Below are 19175 nucleotides of genomic sequence, written 5' to 3'. Positions count from 1 at the left end.
CTAGCTCAACAACCACACAACTGCTTTCATCTTAATCTTTATAGTTTTTCTTGTTTTGCTGTCTTGTATAGAAATGGTTCGTGTCACAGTTTCACTATCACTAATAAAAAGATATAAATGTTTATGCCTTAAAGGCCAGGGTCAAAACAGCAAAAATGAAGCCTGAGGTAAAGTTGGTCTGAGAAATGACCATTTTGGGTTCTACATTTTGCCAAAAAATAGGGTGTTTTTTAAAAATGTAAAAGCCATGCATGTTACCTACTTGCTATGTATGTGATAATTCTTTCTCCTGATTAAAATTAATGTGTGTATATTAGTTACATAAAACCAACAAATGACTACATTCTTAATGCAGGTACGTACATTCATCAGAAAAGGACCCTAATCGTTTTCACCAACATTTTTTTTTGCTGTTTGAACAATCCAAGAACATGAATAAAGAGAGTGACAAACAAGTATTTTCTTAGGAACTTACTGAGAAAGGAAAATCTCTTTGGAAGAAAAAGACTTCAGTAAGACTTCTATTCCTACGGACAAATGCTGAGAACTAACTTTATGTCACAGCACTGTTATCGGTAGGACTGACAGAACCAGAAATATGGCAAGTTACCTAGTGACTAACGCTGCAAAACCGCCAAAAGCTTTAAAGCCACAGGGAGAAAGAAGAGTCAAGTGTGAAATGAAAACTCTGTAATAGTGAAGCACTTTTAAAATTCTAAACCCTCACTTTTGTCCTTAAATCAATATATTACGGATTTCATGGTTCAATAAATTAGCATTTAATTAGAAAGAGAAAGTAAATCCCTACCCCCCCACCCAAAAGAGCAAACTGGAAATTCTATAGAAAGTAAGAGCTTTTTTTTTTTTTTTTTTTTAAAGAGGGTAGAAGAATATAATTTTGGGGGAAATTTGGTTGGAGAAACATCTAAGAGTCCTTTGTGTAGAGTCAATGAATCCTCACTTCACTCCTAACATCAGTTAGGAGTGAAGGGCCCTTACATCTCAATCAATGGTGAAATTTTGGGTCTATTACGGATCTCATGGCAGCAAGCCAATTGACACTGAAGTTAACTCAGGCTAATACACTCTGGTCAGATCCTCTGTGAATCAGAAATGGCCCAAAGAACTTTGGAAAATCCATTTCTGTTGAGCACAGCTAAGAAAGTCATCTTGAGGCTACCCTCTTCAATACAGGAAAACTTGACTTGGTAGTGGTGCTTCCCAGGGTATCTTAAGCAGCAGTCTTATGCCGGGGGAAAGAGCAGGTGTGGCGGACACACAACCTAACATTATTTAAAAAAAAAAAAAAAAAAGGTAACCTTAAGCAAGTACCTTCCAGAGACCACTCAGAGCTTTTCTTTTTTGATGTTCCAGTTATGATTCTTAATTGTCAAGCTGCCTAAAAATGGCATATTAACTGAACTGCCAAATTAGGACCCTGGCAGAATAAAAAATTTACCCTGATGGTCTGTCCATGAAAGGAAAATGTCTGCAAGAAACTTAAGAATTTTTTTACTGATATGAGATTTAAACAATAGAATCATTGAACACTGTTAAAATGTATGCAAATGACCCCTACTGTTAAGATTTTTCTGTGAGTGTATATATAAATCCATACATACACATTATATAATTTATTTCCTACTAAAAAGATTTAAGGCAGTTATGCTATATATAAAGTCAGCTATAATATCCAAGATAAAACAGTTCCTACTCAAGAAATTATATGAACACATTAGACAAGTTCTCATCATAAAAGCTATCATGAGGCTATCTATATCTAGTATAGCTCACATTTCCTGGTTGAGGTTTCAAACATAGGAATTCCACTCCAAGAGATAATTTGTCCCTCAATCCCCACACACAAAAGGTAGTCTTGAACAGACAAAATATTTATGAAAACTTGAAAAGGAAGATATAAAAGGAATTCAATAGGACTCTGACAACCTCTAGACACCACACACTATCATTATTACTCTTGATTGTACTAAATACAACAACCCAATATGCCCCAAGGTGGAAACAGGGCTAGTATTATGAGGAAATAAATCATTGGCTGCAACTACCGGAAAAGTTGATAATCCTGAACATAATTTACAACAGAATCTGACGATGTACGCTATCATCACAAAAACATTTAACTGGAGAGAATTTCTGAGCCATTTGTAAGATTTAAGTGACTGACCAATCTCAACAATGTCAACCTTCGTGGTGAAGAAATTAGGACCCTGGGATTGAACAGCACCATCCTTTTTGGTCTTTAGTAAAGTTCAAAGGAGAGAAACATTCCGATGTATGCAGATACAACACGGTTGGCAAGGAAGAGGGCAACTGGCAAAACCACTAGGGATACATGTTGTCAAGAGAAGGGAAGGAAGAATAAAATTCAGTTGATGAATATAAAGGACTTAGCAAAATAAAGTTCACGAAGGAAAGAAAATGGGCAATAATGTGTTATGTCTAAACCTCAATGTGTTGCACCAGAGTAAGAGACAAGATCACGGGTTGCTTATGTCCACAGTCTACTTAGTTATCTAAAGAGATACTGGGGAATGGTGGAGGGGTGGCAAACTGTGAAGCTGGAATGTTTAGCTATGAAAGTAAAGACTGTACATAAAGACAGATGCTAAGTACAGTGAGGATTGTCTTGCGTTACATTACTTCCCACCATCAACCAGATCAGGAGGGCACTGATTATTGAGTAAATGCTCAAAGTATTTAGTTATTTAAAAAAAAGAAAGATGTTAAAGGTATATTTGGACAATTTTTGGAAGAGGTAGAGAAACCAACTGGGTATATATACTCTTTTATTTGATTTCAACTAGCAAGAGACTAGACTGATTGTTTTTCAAGTTCAAAATCTTAGTCTTGATGAAACTGACAATAAAGGCACAAATAAAGTGAAACTATCAATAAAATAATTTTAACAAAGGAGAATATCTGGCAATGTTTAAAGGACAGATGAACCAAGCAAAACTAGATATGATGTGAGGTTTAAAAAGAAACCCAGGTATTAACAATTTGCAAATATATACTTAGAATACAGAATAAGAATAAGAATACAGAGTAAGAATATATAGCTTTCAAGAAAAATTAGGCAGATTTTCTTCTGGCAAAGTGACAGGTCCTGAGAGAGAAAGTAACCCCACACGACTAAGATGGCTTGAGAGTCAGTACCAAATCCCAGTCATCTTCTTATTACTCAACATCTATCATACTGGGTAGGTAAAGAACAGGCATCAATAAATGTTTATTGAACGAATGTATATCATAATGTACAATTAGCCCACTAACTGGTACAGTTCAAATCTAGTCAGGAAAGTCACACTTTTTTTTAAGCAGTAAAACTTTTTTAAGAAAGAAATCATTCTATTGGAGTTCCTACGTGGAACTCCAACACAGAATAAAAATGAAGCTGCCACTGGCCAGGCCAAAGTCAGTGGGAATGTCACCAGCCTCCAATTCCCTAAACCAGCCCTAAGGTGTATGTAATCCACTGTGAAAACCACCATTCATCTTAGAAATGTGACAGAAAGCATGATCATTCAGTTCTCATGTTGTTAAACTGAGGAAATTACCAGCACTGTGTAGAAGAAATTCTAAATGATGTTGCTAATCTAAATAAAGACAAAATTCTACAGAGAGATCTTATCACTTAGAAGAATGAAAACAAACCCTATAAAGGGAAAAAACAATCGGCAAAAATTAGGCCACAGTGGCCAAAACAGAATGCAAAACCAGCATCGCATTAAAAAGCAAGGAAGACCACTGAACACACTCATACAAATGTAACCACCACCACCACAAAGTCAACTGCTTGACAGGTCTAACCGCTGAATACATGGGCGCTTCCAAAGAGGTGAGTCCCAGTTTCATACTGTACAGAAGAATGCCACCAGAACTGTAGAGATGTGACCCACTACTGAAATGCTACAGATGGCACTGCTCTGCTTAACATATCAATGCAAGAGCAACTGCCAGGATGTTCTATCACTTTCAACCAGACAAAGAACAGTGTTCCCTAACACCACTACAAGTCCTCTAGTAAGCAAACACTTCCAAAGGGCAGAGCCTCCACATTTCCAACAGGTCTGACTGTGGTAATACCTGGGACATTTACTCTATCCACAGGATGGGCTGCAGAAGTAATCATTTCGGACAGCAGGACATCTGGAAGCAAGCAGCCAGTCACTACAATGGTGAAAATCTGCCCAAGGCAGAACTGAAGAAAGGGTTGTTCAATTAAATGGTATTGACCTGGTGTAAACTTTTTACAGGAAGGATTTGAGGAAGAGGAAATATTAGTGAGAATGACACAGGAAGCAATCTATCACAAAGTAAGGCCACCTTCAACTATTACAAACTGTAGAACCAATCTGATCCTCAAGTTTGGACCTGTGTAGAGGTTTTTGTATAAAGCACAAACACCTAGTAAATTATGAGTTTCCTTTAAAATAAGCCTTTGCATTTGATGCCATTTTCTTTGCCAAGAATGCCTGTTTTTCTCTCCACAAGGCTTGCTCCTTTCTCACCGAAGCGTTAGCTCAAGCATCACTACCTTTCAGAAGCATTCCCCCTGCTATGCTTTATCACAGTACCCTGTTTTATCTCCTTCATAGACAAATAAGCTAATTAAGCATTATAGAAACTGCTATCTCAGCAAAGGCAAGGGCCTTATCTGTCTTGTTCACCTTTACCCAAAGGCTAAGAAAGTTCCTGGCACACATAACAGGTGAACAATAAATATTTGTTGAATGAATAAAAAATTACTATACCAAGTTTACATAAACACATACATGCATACACAAATATAGAAAAATGGGGAATATCTAATAGAAAACAACCAATGCTGAAAGTATTGAAAATAACACCTGTAGATAAAGGTGAATATGGTTTCAAAAAACAAGTACCAAAGATAATCTGTCTTTAAAAATATGAAAACTTACTAGAAGGGGACCAGGAGTGGTTACTTTCCATTTCTACTGAGACGCAAACAAGAAATGTTTAAACTGCAATGAGTTAACAATAAACATAAGGATTATCTGCTGCAGGGTGGACTTCCAACCGTTTCCGACATCTCCTGTCACTGTAGAGCAAAATGCATGGTTGGTTCTAATAGTCACCACATATTCAGGATTAGTTAAGAACAGCTCAGAGTGTAGGTAATTGTAAGCTAAAAAACTTGCTAAACTGCTTCTCCCCCAAATTTTAAAATTCAGAATTCATAATTATGTAAAATAACACAGATTGTATAAATTTAATACAACATACCTTAAAAACAGATGGCCTTTACCTGCTGATCATACCTCAGCATTACTTTTCTAGGTATTCTGCTGAAGCAATTACATTTACAAAAGGTCCATTCCATAATACAATCTGGTAACTAAATCAAATGAAACTCAACTCAAAGAGCACTAGGTTTGCTACTGAAATATTTTAAAATACCTTTTTAAAGAGTGTTTATCTCTATAGATTGAATTTTTAAAAAGGATAAATATATTGAAATAATTGTAGCATATCCCTGAAAATAATTATACTGCCACCTGTGCATTTTTTATGAGGTGTAAAGATAAATCAAAAGACTGCTAGGTTACACAAGTCTATTATCATCTGCTGAAACTGAAATCTGGTGTAAGACAAAGGGACTTACTCCATATGACTTGTTACCGTACCCCAGAATTAACTGGTGCTGGCAGTATCAGTGCAACCATTATTGGTGATGGATGTCACGCTACACTGTTTTGGTATCAGGACAAAAGTGGAAATGGAGGAGAGGTCTGGAAAAATTTCCATAAGGTTTTAGCAGTAAGTAAACAAACACAAAAAGAATGAATATTTAAGACCCACTGAACACATTAAGGTCAAGGATTTCAAAAGTTAATCCACTTTTCTTCCCCCAAGAGTTTATTTTTGGTAAAAGGCAGAAAAATTAGTTTTTCTACAAGGGAAATCTGCTTCTAAATGATAATTTGAAAATCTTGATATATATTATATATTAAAAAAGACACACAAAAATAACGAAGAAGTGGGAATAACAGATTAGGTACTGTAACTTTATAAAGGCTTGCCTAAATCAAGAAGCAGCACACACACACCTAATTTATGCAAACTAAAAATGTATATAAACAGCACAATACTGTGATACTGGATCATGATACATTACCTGTACACATAACTACTACTGTTATTAATAAACCTTTGGGACACTCAGTTTTATGCCCAACAAGACATCAGTAAGTCTTTAAAATCTTCTCTTCCTCCTTTATGGGAGGGTATTTCTAGACACTAATTTTCCCATCTAATATTCAAACATAGGAAACCGATTCCACAAGGTGCTTTAATTGATGAGACCTCAAGTGCTGTTTTCTCTTGAATTTTTGGATAGTAAACAGTCCACGGGGACCACACACAAATACTATGACAGAAGAGTTGGTACATTAAGTCTTTTGATGGGACTTGACTGGTGACAAAGCTTTATGACATGCTTGAGCAACGCACTGAAGGGGATCCCATCTGAGTTAATACTTTGTCCAACCACTGTAGAGGTCCATTCAGATGAAGTTCAATCCAGCAAGGAGTGCTTGTTACTGTCTGCCTTCTGTTAAAAGAATGCAAGAAAATAATTATGAAATTAAAAGAATAACATGGCTATGGAAAAATTTAGATAAATCAAAAGGTTGTATCAATATATACTAAAACCTAGATTCTTTTCTGACAGAGTATCAAGTTTGCATATCTACTATTTTGAAAACTGTTTAATCCTCAAAGTACTTATGTGACTTTTTTTCTTTTAAAGAGAAAAAAACCACTCTTTTCCCCTCAAATTAAAATTAGTAGAGTAACCTTACATCTACCGTCCAAAATGGGACACCTTTAAGAGAGAATGTGGTCACTATAAATAATCACTGCCAGGGCAAGAGACGTAAGCCAGCACTGTCCCAAGCAAACCAGAATATATAAAGTCACCCTACTTATTAATCTCCACAGAATAGAAGATACTCAAATAGCAAATGAAGTCCAAATGGAATAGGATTCAAATTTAAAGTATAGCAAAACAAAAGAGAATTCTGACCCAAGCTTATCACAGAATGTTAAGAGTTGGGGTTCAACTTTCCCTGACAAAGCCAACAACCAACATTCCTTTTAGCAAAATCATGCAGGCTTTTACTAAGAAGCACCTTTAGTACTTCAAACAAAATGAGCTACCCTCTGGGAATCGCAAATTGTTCAGTGACATCCTGTCACTTCCACATACTGATTTTAGTTCTTATTTATTATATACAATAAGTCAGTAAGTCTGCTTGCTTCTTCGACATGACAGCCCTTCAAACATGAGAAAAGGCCATTATCAACTCTTCACCTCCATGTGACACATGCTCAATATAATTTAAAACTGTATTTCAAAGGATGTGGTTTTCTGTAGCAGATGGTGTCACTGCCCCACTATACCCTTCAGATTTTCAGTGTTCTAGTCTAGCCAATTTCCAATTGTAGGCATCTGCATTTCTGTGCCTGAGAACTTCTCTGCTCCGTCCACATATAGAGCAGATCAGAAGTGCCAGGAAATTAACATCCCCAGGAATAGACCTCAAGCAATGACACAGGAATTGGCATTTAAAGGTCCAGTTTCCCTTCCCTCTGGGTGGGATAATTCTGTGTGTTCTTTACTGTTTTCCAAAGTTTTCCTAAGGGAACAGCTCTAGTGACCCACCCACTAGAGTAGATGGGTTAAGAATGGTACTGGCTGCCTTTCCTCCCTACCTCTCTTCCCTACTTCCTCCTTCCTGACCAGTGCTCCCTCCATTTCCTGAATAAACTTCTTGCATGCAAACCCTTGTCTCAGGGTCTGAGACACACATTATGTGTCCCCCAAATGTTTATTCGTTTCAGTACTAATTCACTTAACTGAGACATATTTCTCAATTAACTATGAATTCTTTATACATCTATGTTTCCTGCTTACTTCATGTCCTGATTTTTACGCTAAGCAATCAAGCTGGCAGTAAAGAAACTAAAAGATAGTTTTAGAAATCCAACCATTAGATCTATCTCCTCCGCACCAGTGTCATTAAGGATAAAAGGTTCCACAGTTCACAGATATATGGGTATTTGATTTATTTTGATCTGTAAATGTTAAAGGAAACTACTTTATTATCCAAAGTAGATGTACCTGACTCCATTATCCATGAAAACATACTGTATATTACTGCTTCTCATATAGATTTTAAATTAGCTCTGGGTTAAAGAACAGCAGAGTCCACAGTGAATGAAGGGCAGTATCTCTCTCTACCAATCAAAATTGGTCTTAACAGGAGACCCACAGATATACATGGAATTCTCCCTGACCTATGCAATTCATATCTAATTCCACTGAATTTCTACCATGTTCTTCAACATTATGATCTTTTGAAGAGAAAAAAAAAATGTCTGACCTAATAAACTGGTATCAGATGGTACTATCTGAATCTAATTTTAATATCAACTATCAATCTAATTTAATATCAATAAAATCTAATTTTATTAACAATTTGATAATTTTTTATCAAAGGGAAAAAAACCCTCAGCATTCTTTAAAGTTATCACATCTCAAAGGGGAAATGATTAAAACAAAAGAGAGCTACAGCAAAGTCAAAAAGTGAATTCTTCTACTAACATAACTTGGACAAAATAGTGACAAGTCTTCATTCTAGAATATACATATATAACACATATATTTATAAAAGTATTCAAACCAGTAGATCTCAAATCTCACCATCACAAAAGTCACACACCTCACAAAACTTAATACAGGGAATCAAATTCAAATGAAATGAAATAAATTCTGAAGAAGGGCCCAAACTGCTGAATGAAACAGGAGTACTATTACCATTCTATATGAATATCTTCTTAAGCAGACATTCAGATAGTAAGCAATGTGAACTGAAGAAAGACTAAGTATTTCACTTACACTTTCATTCTTTAATATGCTGATGAAGTATTCCCTGTCTTTGCTGTGGAATCTAATCAACTGTTTAATTTATCAATAGCGTAATCTATCTTACCCCTTGATGACAGATTAGCTTTGGTAAAACTCAATTACATAACTGCTACTTACTATCCTTAGAGAAGAGGTTAAGAGTCAAGCAGAGCTTTCCTCAAGTCTCATCTCTACCACTTAGAATGTGTCCTTGGGCAAACTATCAAATCTTTTCTAAGCCTACTTCCAAATAAATATTAGTCTGGACCATTTTTTACCTTAGAAAGATTGCAACCTTATAAAGAAAGGATAAAGACAGCAACAGTAATTCTTAGCCATGTTGAAAGGCGTGAGATACTGCACCTAAAACACAGCACAGTGCCTGGCCCCTAACAAGTACTCCCTTCTATTACTGAATGAAGTTCCACCTTTTAACCTTATACTGAAGTTGTCTCAACTTATTTGTCCAGCCTTATTCTTCTTTACTTTCTATACTCCAGTCAAACTGAACTGTACTCTACTGCCAGGATCATCACTTCCCACCCCACAAACCTGTGACTACTGAAATCCTAGGCATCTTTCAGAACCCAGACCCTGTGTCATCACTACCTCCCCCAGCCCCAGCGAAACATCTCTCCTTCCAGGAACTGACATAACCCTTCCAATATGCCATTTATGGTATTTAACACTCTGCATTCTATTACAGTACCCGTCCATACACGTTTTAATTCTTTGTTCCATAATGCCAGCACAGGAATTTGCAATAGTTTTGAATCCAGAGGCCTCCAACTTTCTTTTGTTATTTTACATAAAGATCTGCTGACTCTATAAACCTCAAGGAAAATAAATACACATGAACTTCAGAAGATACAAAGAATGAAAGAAAAAAGAATTACGTTGTGGAAATTTAAGAACCGAATATGTATTTCATACCGGTATTCTGCTCCCCACCCTTTCACAAAACTCATTCTTATGGTGCACATTCTAGTTAGCTGATACACGGCTTCAAAACCCTGATTAACAGACTGAGCCAGAAGAGCAGCAAATTCCTGGTTGTTGAAGATCTTCAGGTTACAGCCTACGATTGAGAAAAAGATTTAAAAATTATGTAAAAAGAATATTACTATTAGAAAATCATTTTAAAAGGGCTACAGATTTTAGAATATGAGCATGCAAATCATCTCCTGACTCCTAAAAGTAATAGCAAAGAAAAACTCAGCAAGTTGATACAATAGGTTTATTTACATTGTTGTATCCATACCTGGTGGAATTTTACACACTGTTGCAGGGTGCCAGCCGTATCTCTGATTACAATTGGGGCTCTGCACAAAGATTGCACTATCACTTAGGCACTCAGCAAAAACTTCTCCACCTATGTAATATAAGCGCACTCCTCTTCCTAAAACAAAATATATATGGAATTAGTTTTACAACATTTACTATTTCAGCATGACTTTCAAAGAGTCTTCTCAGAGGATAGTAAAATGACATAAAGTATTTTGATGACTTTTTCCATAGCTATGCTTTTTTGAAATCTAACTTTGAAACATACCACTGTACATTTTTCCAAGTATTTTTTAAAAATGATTTTATTGATTTGTAAAGATAATACGTGCTTATCAAAAATACTTAAGCAACGCAGAAAAGTGAATGCATAGCAAAATAAAGAATTTCATACAAATTACAGTTATTTCTAAATAAAGAATTCATTTGAAGGAATTAACTAATGTCTGGATTAATATGCCTTCATTATAATAAACAGTATTTCTTTAAAGAGCCCACTATGGTTAAGAAAAAAGGTAATAAAAATTATCAAGAGGTCAGAGTCATCTGCCCCTTTTATAACTATATATATTATGGGGGCAACTAGGTCCCTATTTATATAAGCAGAATTAGATAAGAAAAAATTATATTGGGAGATTTTAATATACCTTTCAGAATTTGACAGATCAAATATATACATAAAATATGAGCGGATCAAATATACATAAAATATTAGCAATACAAGGATTAAAGAAAAAATTGTGAAAAGCAGAATTCTAAGATAGCACTTAAGATTCTCACCCCGGTGTATTTATCTTCTCAATTATTCAATCAAACACTAATCTACATACTGCTTAAAGGGATTTTTCAGATGTAATTAAGTTCTCAAATCAACTGACCATAAGAAACTAAGACTACCTTTGGTGGGCCTGACTTAATCAGGTGACAGCCCTTAAAAGGGACTGGGCTGGCCCTGGTGAAAGTGATTCAAAGTGTGAGCAACAGGAATTCAACACAACAGTCTTCACTGCTGACTGTGAAGATGGAGGGGGCCACGCAGGTGGCCTCTAGTTGCTGATAGCAGCCTCTAGCTTACAGTCTGCAGGAAATGAGGATCTCAGCGCCACAACTTCAAGGAAGTGAACTCTGCAATAATCACCTGTGAGCTTGGAAAAGGACCTCAAGCTTCAGATGAGAACACAGCCCAGCTGACCCTTTGATTTCCCTTTGTGAGACCCTGAGGAGACTCCTAACCCACAAAAACTGTGACACAGTAAATTTGTGTGGTTTTAGGCTGGTAAATGTGTGGTAATATGTTACGCAGCAAAAGAAAATTAATAAAAACCAACAAGCCAGATTTACTACATAAATATGGAACCTGGTGCCCAGTTCTCTTAATGACTACAGAATACTTATATAAAAAATAAAGTTGTTCACTTGACCATTAGGAAAACATTAAGTCCAAAAAGTAGAGATTTTTCAGGCTATAGTTTCTGATCAAAAGCACCCAATAAACTAGAAATCAAAAGTAAAAAAAGATGATCCAATAATTACAGCACTCTAAAATTTTGTACAGAAGTAAATGAGGTAGGGTAAACCTTTTGTTAAATGTTTATGCAGAGCCCTAATTAGAACATGGAAAAATCAGAACTGTTTTACTGAAAAGAGGGCAGATATTCAGAGGCCTTCCTCACCTATAAGATACCTGAGTACCTTAGGAAGATGATATAAAATTTATACACCAAGCAAGATTTGAGAAATTCCACATGGAGCCAACTAACAGACCTCTGAAGTCACTAGCACTTTGCAATATCACATTGACTCTTTAGTGATCAGCATTATTTCTCATAGGAGGTGATGGTTAATTAAATGAACAGAAGCAAATTATTATCAAAAGAAGTTACTTTAAGGTGATGAGAACTATGTTAGTTATTTTTGTGGCGCTCAAACTATTTTTTACCTCATTGTCAAAAAACTACTGACGACCCAAAGAGTTGTTGTTTATGTGGATTACATCTATGCAAACTTACCATATTATGTGTGAAAGCTGAGATTCAAAAAAGTTAATTCATTTGAAAATCAAAATAATAAACCCACTACATATTAACATAAACAAGTTTGTGAAAAATAACTATTTTGCAAACCAAAGAAAAAATTAGTGAGAAGAGTAGCAATGTTTTATATTTTTGCAAATATCCTTAATGTCTGGCTTAAGAGAAGACAGTAGAATTCTCATCAGAGTCTACATTTAATTCCTTGCAAAATCGTAAGCCTTGTAAGCCTCTGGAATACTTCACTGTACAGTCAAGAGAGAACAAGAGTGAAAATGGCAAACAGCATCTTAGTACCACTGTGAAAATTGTTTTTACCTCACCAACTTGCTGAAAGGGTGCCTGGGATTACCACATTTTGAGATTCTATGAATTATTTTTGAACAAATTAAATGGTCGTTCTTGTTTTAGATATCCTGCATCAGATTAATAGTGTGCAGATCTGACATATGAATTCACTGAAAGGGGGAAAAAACTAGGAGATGTAAACAAACTGAAAAAAAAATTCATGATTTGTTAAAATTACATCCCTAAAATCTGAACATGACAATTTTATGACTGGTAGAGGCTCAGCAGAGTAAAGTTATTTTAACACGTATTTATTGAAGGACTTCCCAGTATTGAGGGTGCCAAATTAACAGAAGCTCAAGATAAAAGTTCACAGACAGAAGGATCACCAGGATCTACTAAAAGCTGTGAAGCTGTGCACTTCAACATGACTGCCCTTAAGGTGGAAGACAGAAGGCAGGCTTTTTTGCACACAATCTCTTGATGTGGTAAACCACATAATGCTCACATTATGAGTATATGGCATTGGTTTTTCACATAAGGGAAAAAAACATACCTATATGTCTTCTTGTCATTTCTACCGTAGCATTTCTGTTGACGTTAGAGAGTAAACCTAGGCAGAACCTCTCTGAATTTGATGGATCTGTGAAGCCGTCTACGGTGAGTGAGGGCTGTGATGCATGGAAGGTCTCTCCAACCCTCTGGTTTAATTCGTAATACGCTATTGAACACCAAAATGCAGGTTCTGAGTAAGTAACAGGCTGCAAATCTGGGGCAGAAAAAACAAACACATAAAAGAAATGTGTGTGAATAATTCAAGCCACCTCAAGCCAAGAATAGACTGAATATCATCACCTTTACATGTTCTATGCCAGCCTACACTGGCAACAGCCCAGGAAACAGACTTAACATCTACATCACGAACTCCAGATTCCAAAGAGCACTCCAGATTTTCAATTTCTCAAATTTCCCCTATCTCATTAAGTCATTCTAATCTTCAAACAGCTTTCTTAGACTTTACGGTGGATCATTTACTCTAACAGTAGTTTTGCCCTGCTTGTGCCACAGTCAATTTGCATATTATAAAGTTAATTTTGGGTAGGACAGAGTAGAACAAAGCTGAAGCAAAGATTAATGAGTCAAAAGCCACAGGGAAAAAAAAGATGTCATGATAGGACACAAAATACAATATATTTTTGACATTTGTCTATTTTAACATGAGATTCTCACTGAGTTACCCTAGTTACAAAAATAGAAAACCCAAATATACACAAGAAACAGAAAGTAATAAAACATACAAAAAAAAAGAAAACATACAGTATGCAAGTGGAAACAGAATATAAATCAAAAGAATCTACATATTTCATGGGAAAATGAGGATCACATGTATTTAAGTGCTGTCATTTTGATTAAAATGCATCATAAGCAATATCATGGGAAAAAAATGACAATTTTATAGAACAAATTCCAATGTGTAGAAACTGAAAAGAAACTGTGAAATAGTGAGGTAAAATGAAGACCAAGAATAAACTACAGACCGTATACACACATATATACATATGTATTAGCTATCACATATATATATCATCTCCCATACTACATGTACATGTGAGTGATATATGTCTATATATATTTATACACACATCTCATATGAATAATTGCTATTATAAAATACACCAGAAACTAAATATATACATAAAAATCTAGCCATATAAGAACATTTTTCATGAATATGATTTCCATGAATAAAAAGATTATTAACTTCTTATATGTGCCAGGAGAAAAGAGTTTTAGTAATATTGAGGCACATTATCAGTATCATTTTTAGAAAGCACTAAGTTGAACAATCATTTGATTATTCGCTGGGATCTCTTTCTCATATATATGGAAAATAATTACCAGAAAGGACATTTAATTAAAAAGGTATAAAAACAGTAGGGGAAAAGTATTTGCAACTTACCCAAACTATGATTAACAGGGGAAAGAGTAGTAGGAGATAGTTCTGCTGGAGATCCTGAAACAAAAGATTCAATTTTAAAACAGCTGTAAAAGTATTTCCATAAGTTCTAACCAAATAAATAATAAAACTGATTGTATCTGGTTGTAATGGTCACAGATAATACACAGATAATTTACATACCAAGGATTCAAAATATACAACTGCTTAATGGAAGTTTAATTTTGGAAGCTTCAATAGATAAAAGATACAAAAAAGTCCTGGCTTCAAGCTACCCTCTTCCAAAGGCATCCAATGTTGCCAGTTCTTTGTGTACCTTTCCAGAAATATTCTTCAAACCATATAATATATTGTGTTCTGTGCCTCCTGCTTTTTGTGTACAAATGGTAACACAGTTCTGAACTTTGCTTTTATATTACTTATTCTATCAGAGATGTTGATGTTTCCCTTTTACTTATGTATGTATTTATCCATCCATCCATCCATTCATCTATTAGCTGCATAACATTACATATGGAATATTATGATCCCATATTGATGGATATTCAGGTTATCTTCAATCTTTTGCTTTAAGAACCAAGATTCCAATAACTAATCTCGCACACTATGTATATTCTCAATTGTATCTTAAGGGTAGGCTCTAAAAGAGAAACTGCCAAATCAAAGGGTTGTCCATCTGTAACCTGATAAATTTTGCCAAAATTGTCATCTATAGAGGTTGTACCAGTTTACATTCCCAGCAACAACATAAATAGGGGAGGCTCATGTGCTACTGTTGATAAGTAAGAACAAGGTCTTAACAAGTATAGTTTTAATTTGTATCTCTCTTATAAATGACATTGAGCAGTTGAATACTTGTTTATATTTTATTTCCGTCCTGTGAATAGTCTGTTCTTTTCTTTTGCTCAATTTTCTATTGTGGTGTTGATCACTTTTCTCACTGATTTACAGAAGGCTCTTTATGTTTTAGTGATATTAGTCCTTTCATGGTATGGGATGTAAATATTTGGTCATCTGGCTTATGATTCTTCATCCCAATTTTGACTAAGCAGTATTAAATAAAACTTTTATGTGATATAATTTACCAATCATTTTGGGGTATGTCACATTTTGATAAAACAGTGGTGATACCAGAAATTCTTGGCTTACTCTTAACTTTAAGGAACTACTTCTAGTATTTGCCCATTAAGTGTGATGCTGGCTGTGAGGATGAAAGAGAGAAAATTCTTTATTTAGGAATTCTGCATCAATAATCATACGCAATACTGGTCTGCAGATTTATGTTGCAAGCACAAATGTTACGCTGTCTCATAAAGACAAGCTAGAAGATTTAAGTCTTTTCTATGCTCTGTAACAGTTTATTTAAACTACTTAGCATTGGAATAACACATTCTTTAATATTTCAGTAGAATTCCCATGTGAAATTCTTTGCAGTTAAAAATTTTCTAGGGTTTATTCTAAGACACATCTCTATTTCTTCTATGAAGGTTGACTGTTCAGACAGCTCTATTTCCTGGAGTCAGTTTCAGTAAATTATATTTATTAGAAAAGTATTCATTTCTTCCAGTTTTAGGTAAACTTGCTAAAATCTAATCAAGAAAATAAGGGAGGAGGGGGCACAAACACATAAAATAAGAAAAAGAAGGAAGAACCACAGACACAAGAAAAACAGTGACTGAGATTACTTCACTCAATTTCATGCAACTAAATTTTAAAACATATTTGTTGTAAACTGTTGTTAAATAATCATATTATAATTGTAGGAAAAATTTTGTTTTCTTATCATTATTCTCTACATATTTTGAAAATGTTACCCAAAAAAGCATGACTTACAGCCCCCAAGCTTTAAAAATATAGCAATGGCATAGATGTAGAATAAGGTCAGATGCCCCCTGTGGACCTCTCCCCTCTCCACACTATAACCATGACCTAAAATACCAGGCAACACAGGTGAAACAGCAATTTCCACATAAACAAATGAATAAAAAATAAAGAACAGGTGATAATGATTTTTGAGAAGACAGAACAGCCTTCCATAACAAAGTTCTTATGTTCTTTTTTTATTCTTCAGTTTGAAAAATCTGTTGGCAAGTCACAACAGGTACAGCTATGAAAGGTCAAAATATATTTAGAACAATGAACTAAAACTCACTGCTGTTTCCTGAAGCTGAGATAAAATAAACAAAGCCACTATTAGAAATGGAGGAAACTGCCCAATTTTTCATCTTTTAACTGTTTACTCCCTCTATTAAATACTTATAAGAAGTGACTAGTAGAGTCACAGTTCATTAATTTAGACTAAGAGGAGTCCAGTCAGATGTGATAAAAGTTAGAACTATATATTATGAAAAGGAAAGTCGATTAAAATCATATATAAAATTTTTAGAAGTTAAATTAATAAAAATTTATTAGCTAACAGAAGTTTTTAGAAACTTTTTTCTTAAACAGAGCCAGGTTAAATGATGATTAACCTATTAGTTATTCGTATATACATGCTTCTACTGAAGTCTGGAACTTCCAGTTATGAGAAGTAATGATCTCACTATTTAAAGCTAGTTTCTATTACTTGCAGCTAAAACATCTAGAGAAATCCTTGTGCACATAACCTTGCATACAAGTTCACAGATATTTGTAGGATACATTTTTCAACAAGGAAATGTTAGATCAAAAGGAATGTGAGGTTAAACTTTTATAAGTACCAAAGTACCCTCCCAAAATGTTTAGACCCACCAACAGTTTATGAGCGTTTCTTCATGCCATGTCACTACCTTCTGACATATAACAATTTGAAAGGTTTAAATGGGGCAACTCTGATATTTAAAAATTTTACTTATTTTTATTTTGTTATAAATAGTGCACTCATGTTCTTTATGTCCCTTTTCTATTAACTACTGTCTTTTTCCTCTTTATTTGTAAGTTTTAAATTTAGAAATCAGTTATTAGGCTTGTCATACATTTACAAACATTTCCCCAAGATTTTTGGTTTGTTTTGGTAGGTCTTTCAAGGTTAAAAAAAATTTTTTATAACATTATTTTTTAGAGTTTTAGGTTCACAGCAAAATTGAGCATAATTTACAAGAGTTCCCATACACCCATGTACACATAACCTCGCCTGCCATCAGAGTCGCGTGCCACAACGTAAATTTCTTGTAACTGAGGAACCTACACAGACATCATTATCACTCGAAGCCCTTAATTTACATTAGGGTTCATCCTTGGTTCTGTACTTTCTACAAATTTTGACAAATGTATAATGACATGTATTCACTATTGTAGTTTCATACCAAATAGTTACACTTCCCTAAAAATCTTCTGTGCTTACCTGTTCATCCCTCCCTGCCCTCTAGCCCCTAGCAATCACTGATCTTTTTACTGTCTCTATAGTTGTTTGTGCCTTTTCTGGAACATCACATAGCTGGAATCATAAAGTATGTAGCCTTCTCAGATTGGCTTCTTTGACTTGTAATATGCATTTAATGTTCCATATATTTTCATGCCTTTATTTAGCAGTTTTCATTTTAGCACTGAATAACATTCCATTGTCTGGATATGCCACAGTTTATTTATTCATTCACTTACTGAAGGACATCTTGGTTGCTTCCAAATTTTGGCAATTATGAATAAAGCCACTAAAAACATCCATGTGCAAGTTTCTGTGTGTACATAAATTTTCAACTATTTTAGGTGAATACTAAGGAGCATGACTGCTGATCACATGGTAAGAGTATGTTTAGTTTTGTAAGAGTCTGCCAATCTGTCTTCCAAAGTGGCTGTACCATTCATTTTGCATTCCCATCAGCAATGATCTTGTTGCTCCACATCCTCGGCAGAATTCAGATTTTGATCATTCTAACAGGTGTGTAGTGGTAACATTTTAAATTTTATATATTCAAATTTATCAACCTTTTCTTCTATGGTTTTATATGTTGCATAGTTCTTGCTTCAATGCCATGTCCTAGAAATTAGAGTCTCTTTTTTTTTTTTTTTGCAGTACGTGGGCCTCTCACTGTTGTGGCCTCTCCCATTGCGGAGCACAGGCTCTGGACGTGCAGGCTCAGCAGCCATGGCTCACGGGCCCAGCCGCTCTGCGGCATGTGGGATCTTCCCGGACCGGGGCACCAACCCATGTCCCCTGCATCGGCAGGCGGACTCTCAACCACTGCGCCACCAGGGAAGCCCGAGAGTCTCATTTTTTAATTTAAGCATTTTCTCTAAATGGAATTCATTTTGGTATGAGATAAGTTACATGCTTAGTATCTATAACTTTTTGAGAAATATTAAAATTACTTTGAATTTCTTGAGCAAAATTAACGGCAAAGAAATGTATATTTTACTTTTATAAGTTTCAGTGTGTTAACTAACCATAAGTTACTATCATTCAAATAAGAAAATAAAAATAGACTTATTCTTTCAAAAGGCATATATGGAAGGACAGGAAAGTTAAAGGCCTTAAAATCATTTAGTTTTATCTTCTTTGCATTCATATTACAGAGATAATCCCGAAGAACTAAAATTATCTACGATTTTGTTTTTATACCAAAAAAGGCTTAAACATATGCTTTAAAAGAATCTCATTTACTGAATACACAGACCAATCGCATTCACAAACCCTTCAAAAAACTGAGAATCATGATGGATTATTCCTTCAACCATATCCCTA

General features: G+C 35.0%; 1 protein-coding gene across 5 annotated transcripts in view; it reads right to left on the bottom strand.

The window, feature by feature from the left end:
• Positions 1 to 1305: 1305 nt before the first annotated feature.
• The window catches only part of SMAD2 (SMAD family member 2), a 101708-nt gene continuing 83838 nt past the window's right edge, over positions 1306 to 19175 (bottom strand). For all 5 annotated transcript variants that reach the window (XM_082853099.1, XM_082853102.1, XM_082853103.1 and 2 more), the window contains 5 exons: positions 14519 to 14572; positions 13115 to 13327; positions 10218 to 10355; positions 9890 to 10034; positions 1306 to 6598 (listed from right to left, as the gene is read on the bottom strand). In XM_082853099.1, the coding sequence (XP_082709225.1) occupies positions 6475 to 6598; positions 9890 to 10034; positions 10218 to 10355; positions 13115 to 13327; positions 14519 to 14572 (674 nt within the window). In that variant the 3' untranslated portion in view covers positions 1306 to 6474. The remainder of the gene's footprint in view (positions 6599 to 9889; positions 10035 to 10217; positions 10356 to 13114; positions 13328 to 14518; positions 14573 to 19175) is intronic.

The sequence above is a fragment of the Leucopleurus acutus genome, assembly GCF_964270905.1.
Source record: "Leucopleurus acutus genome assembly, chromosome: 13".
NCBI lineage: Eukaryota > Metazoa > Chordata > Mammalia > Artiodactyla > Delphinidae > Leucopleurus > Leucopleurus acutus.
Note: the sequence above shows the minus strand (reverse complement) of the source record. Positions and strands in the feature narration are given on the sequence as shown.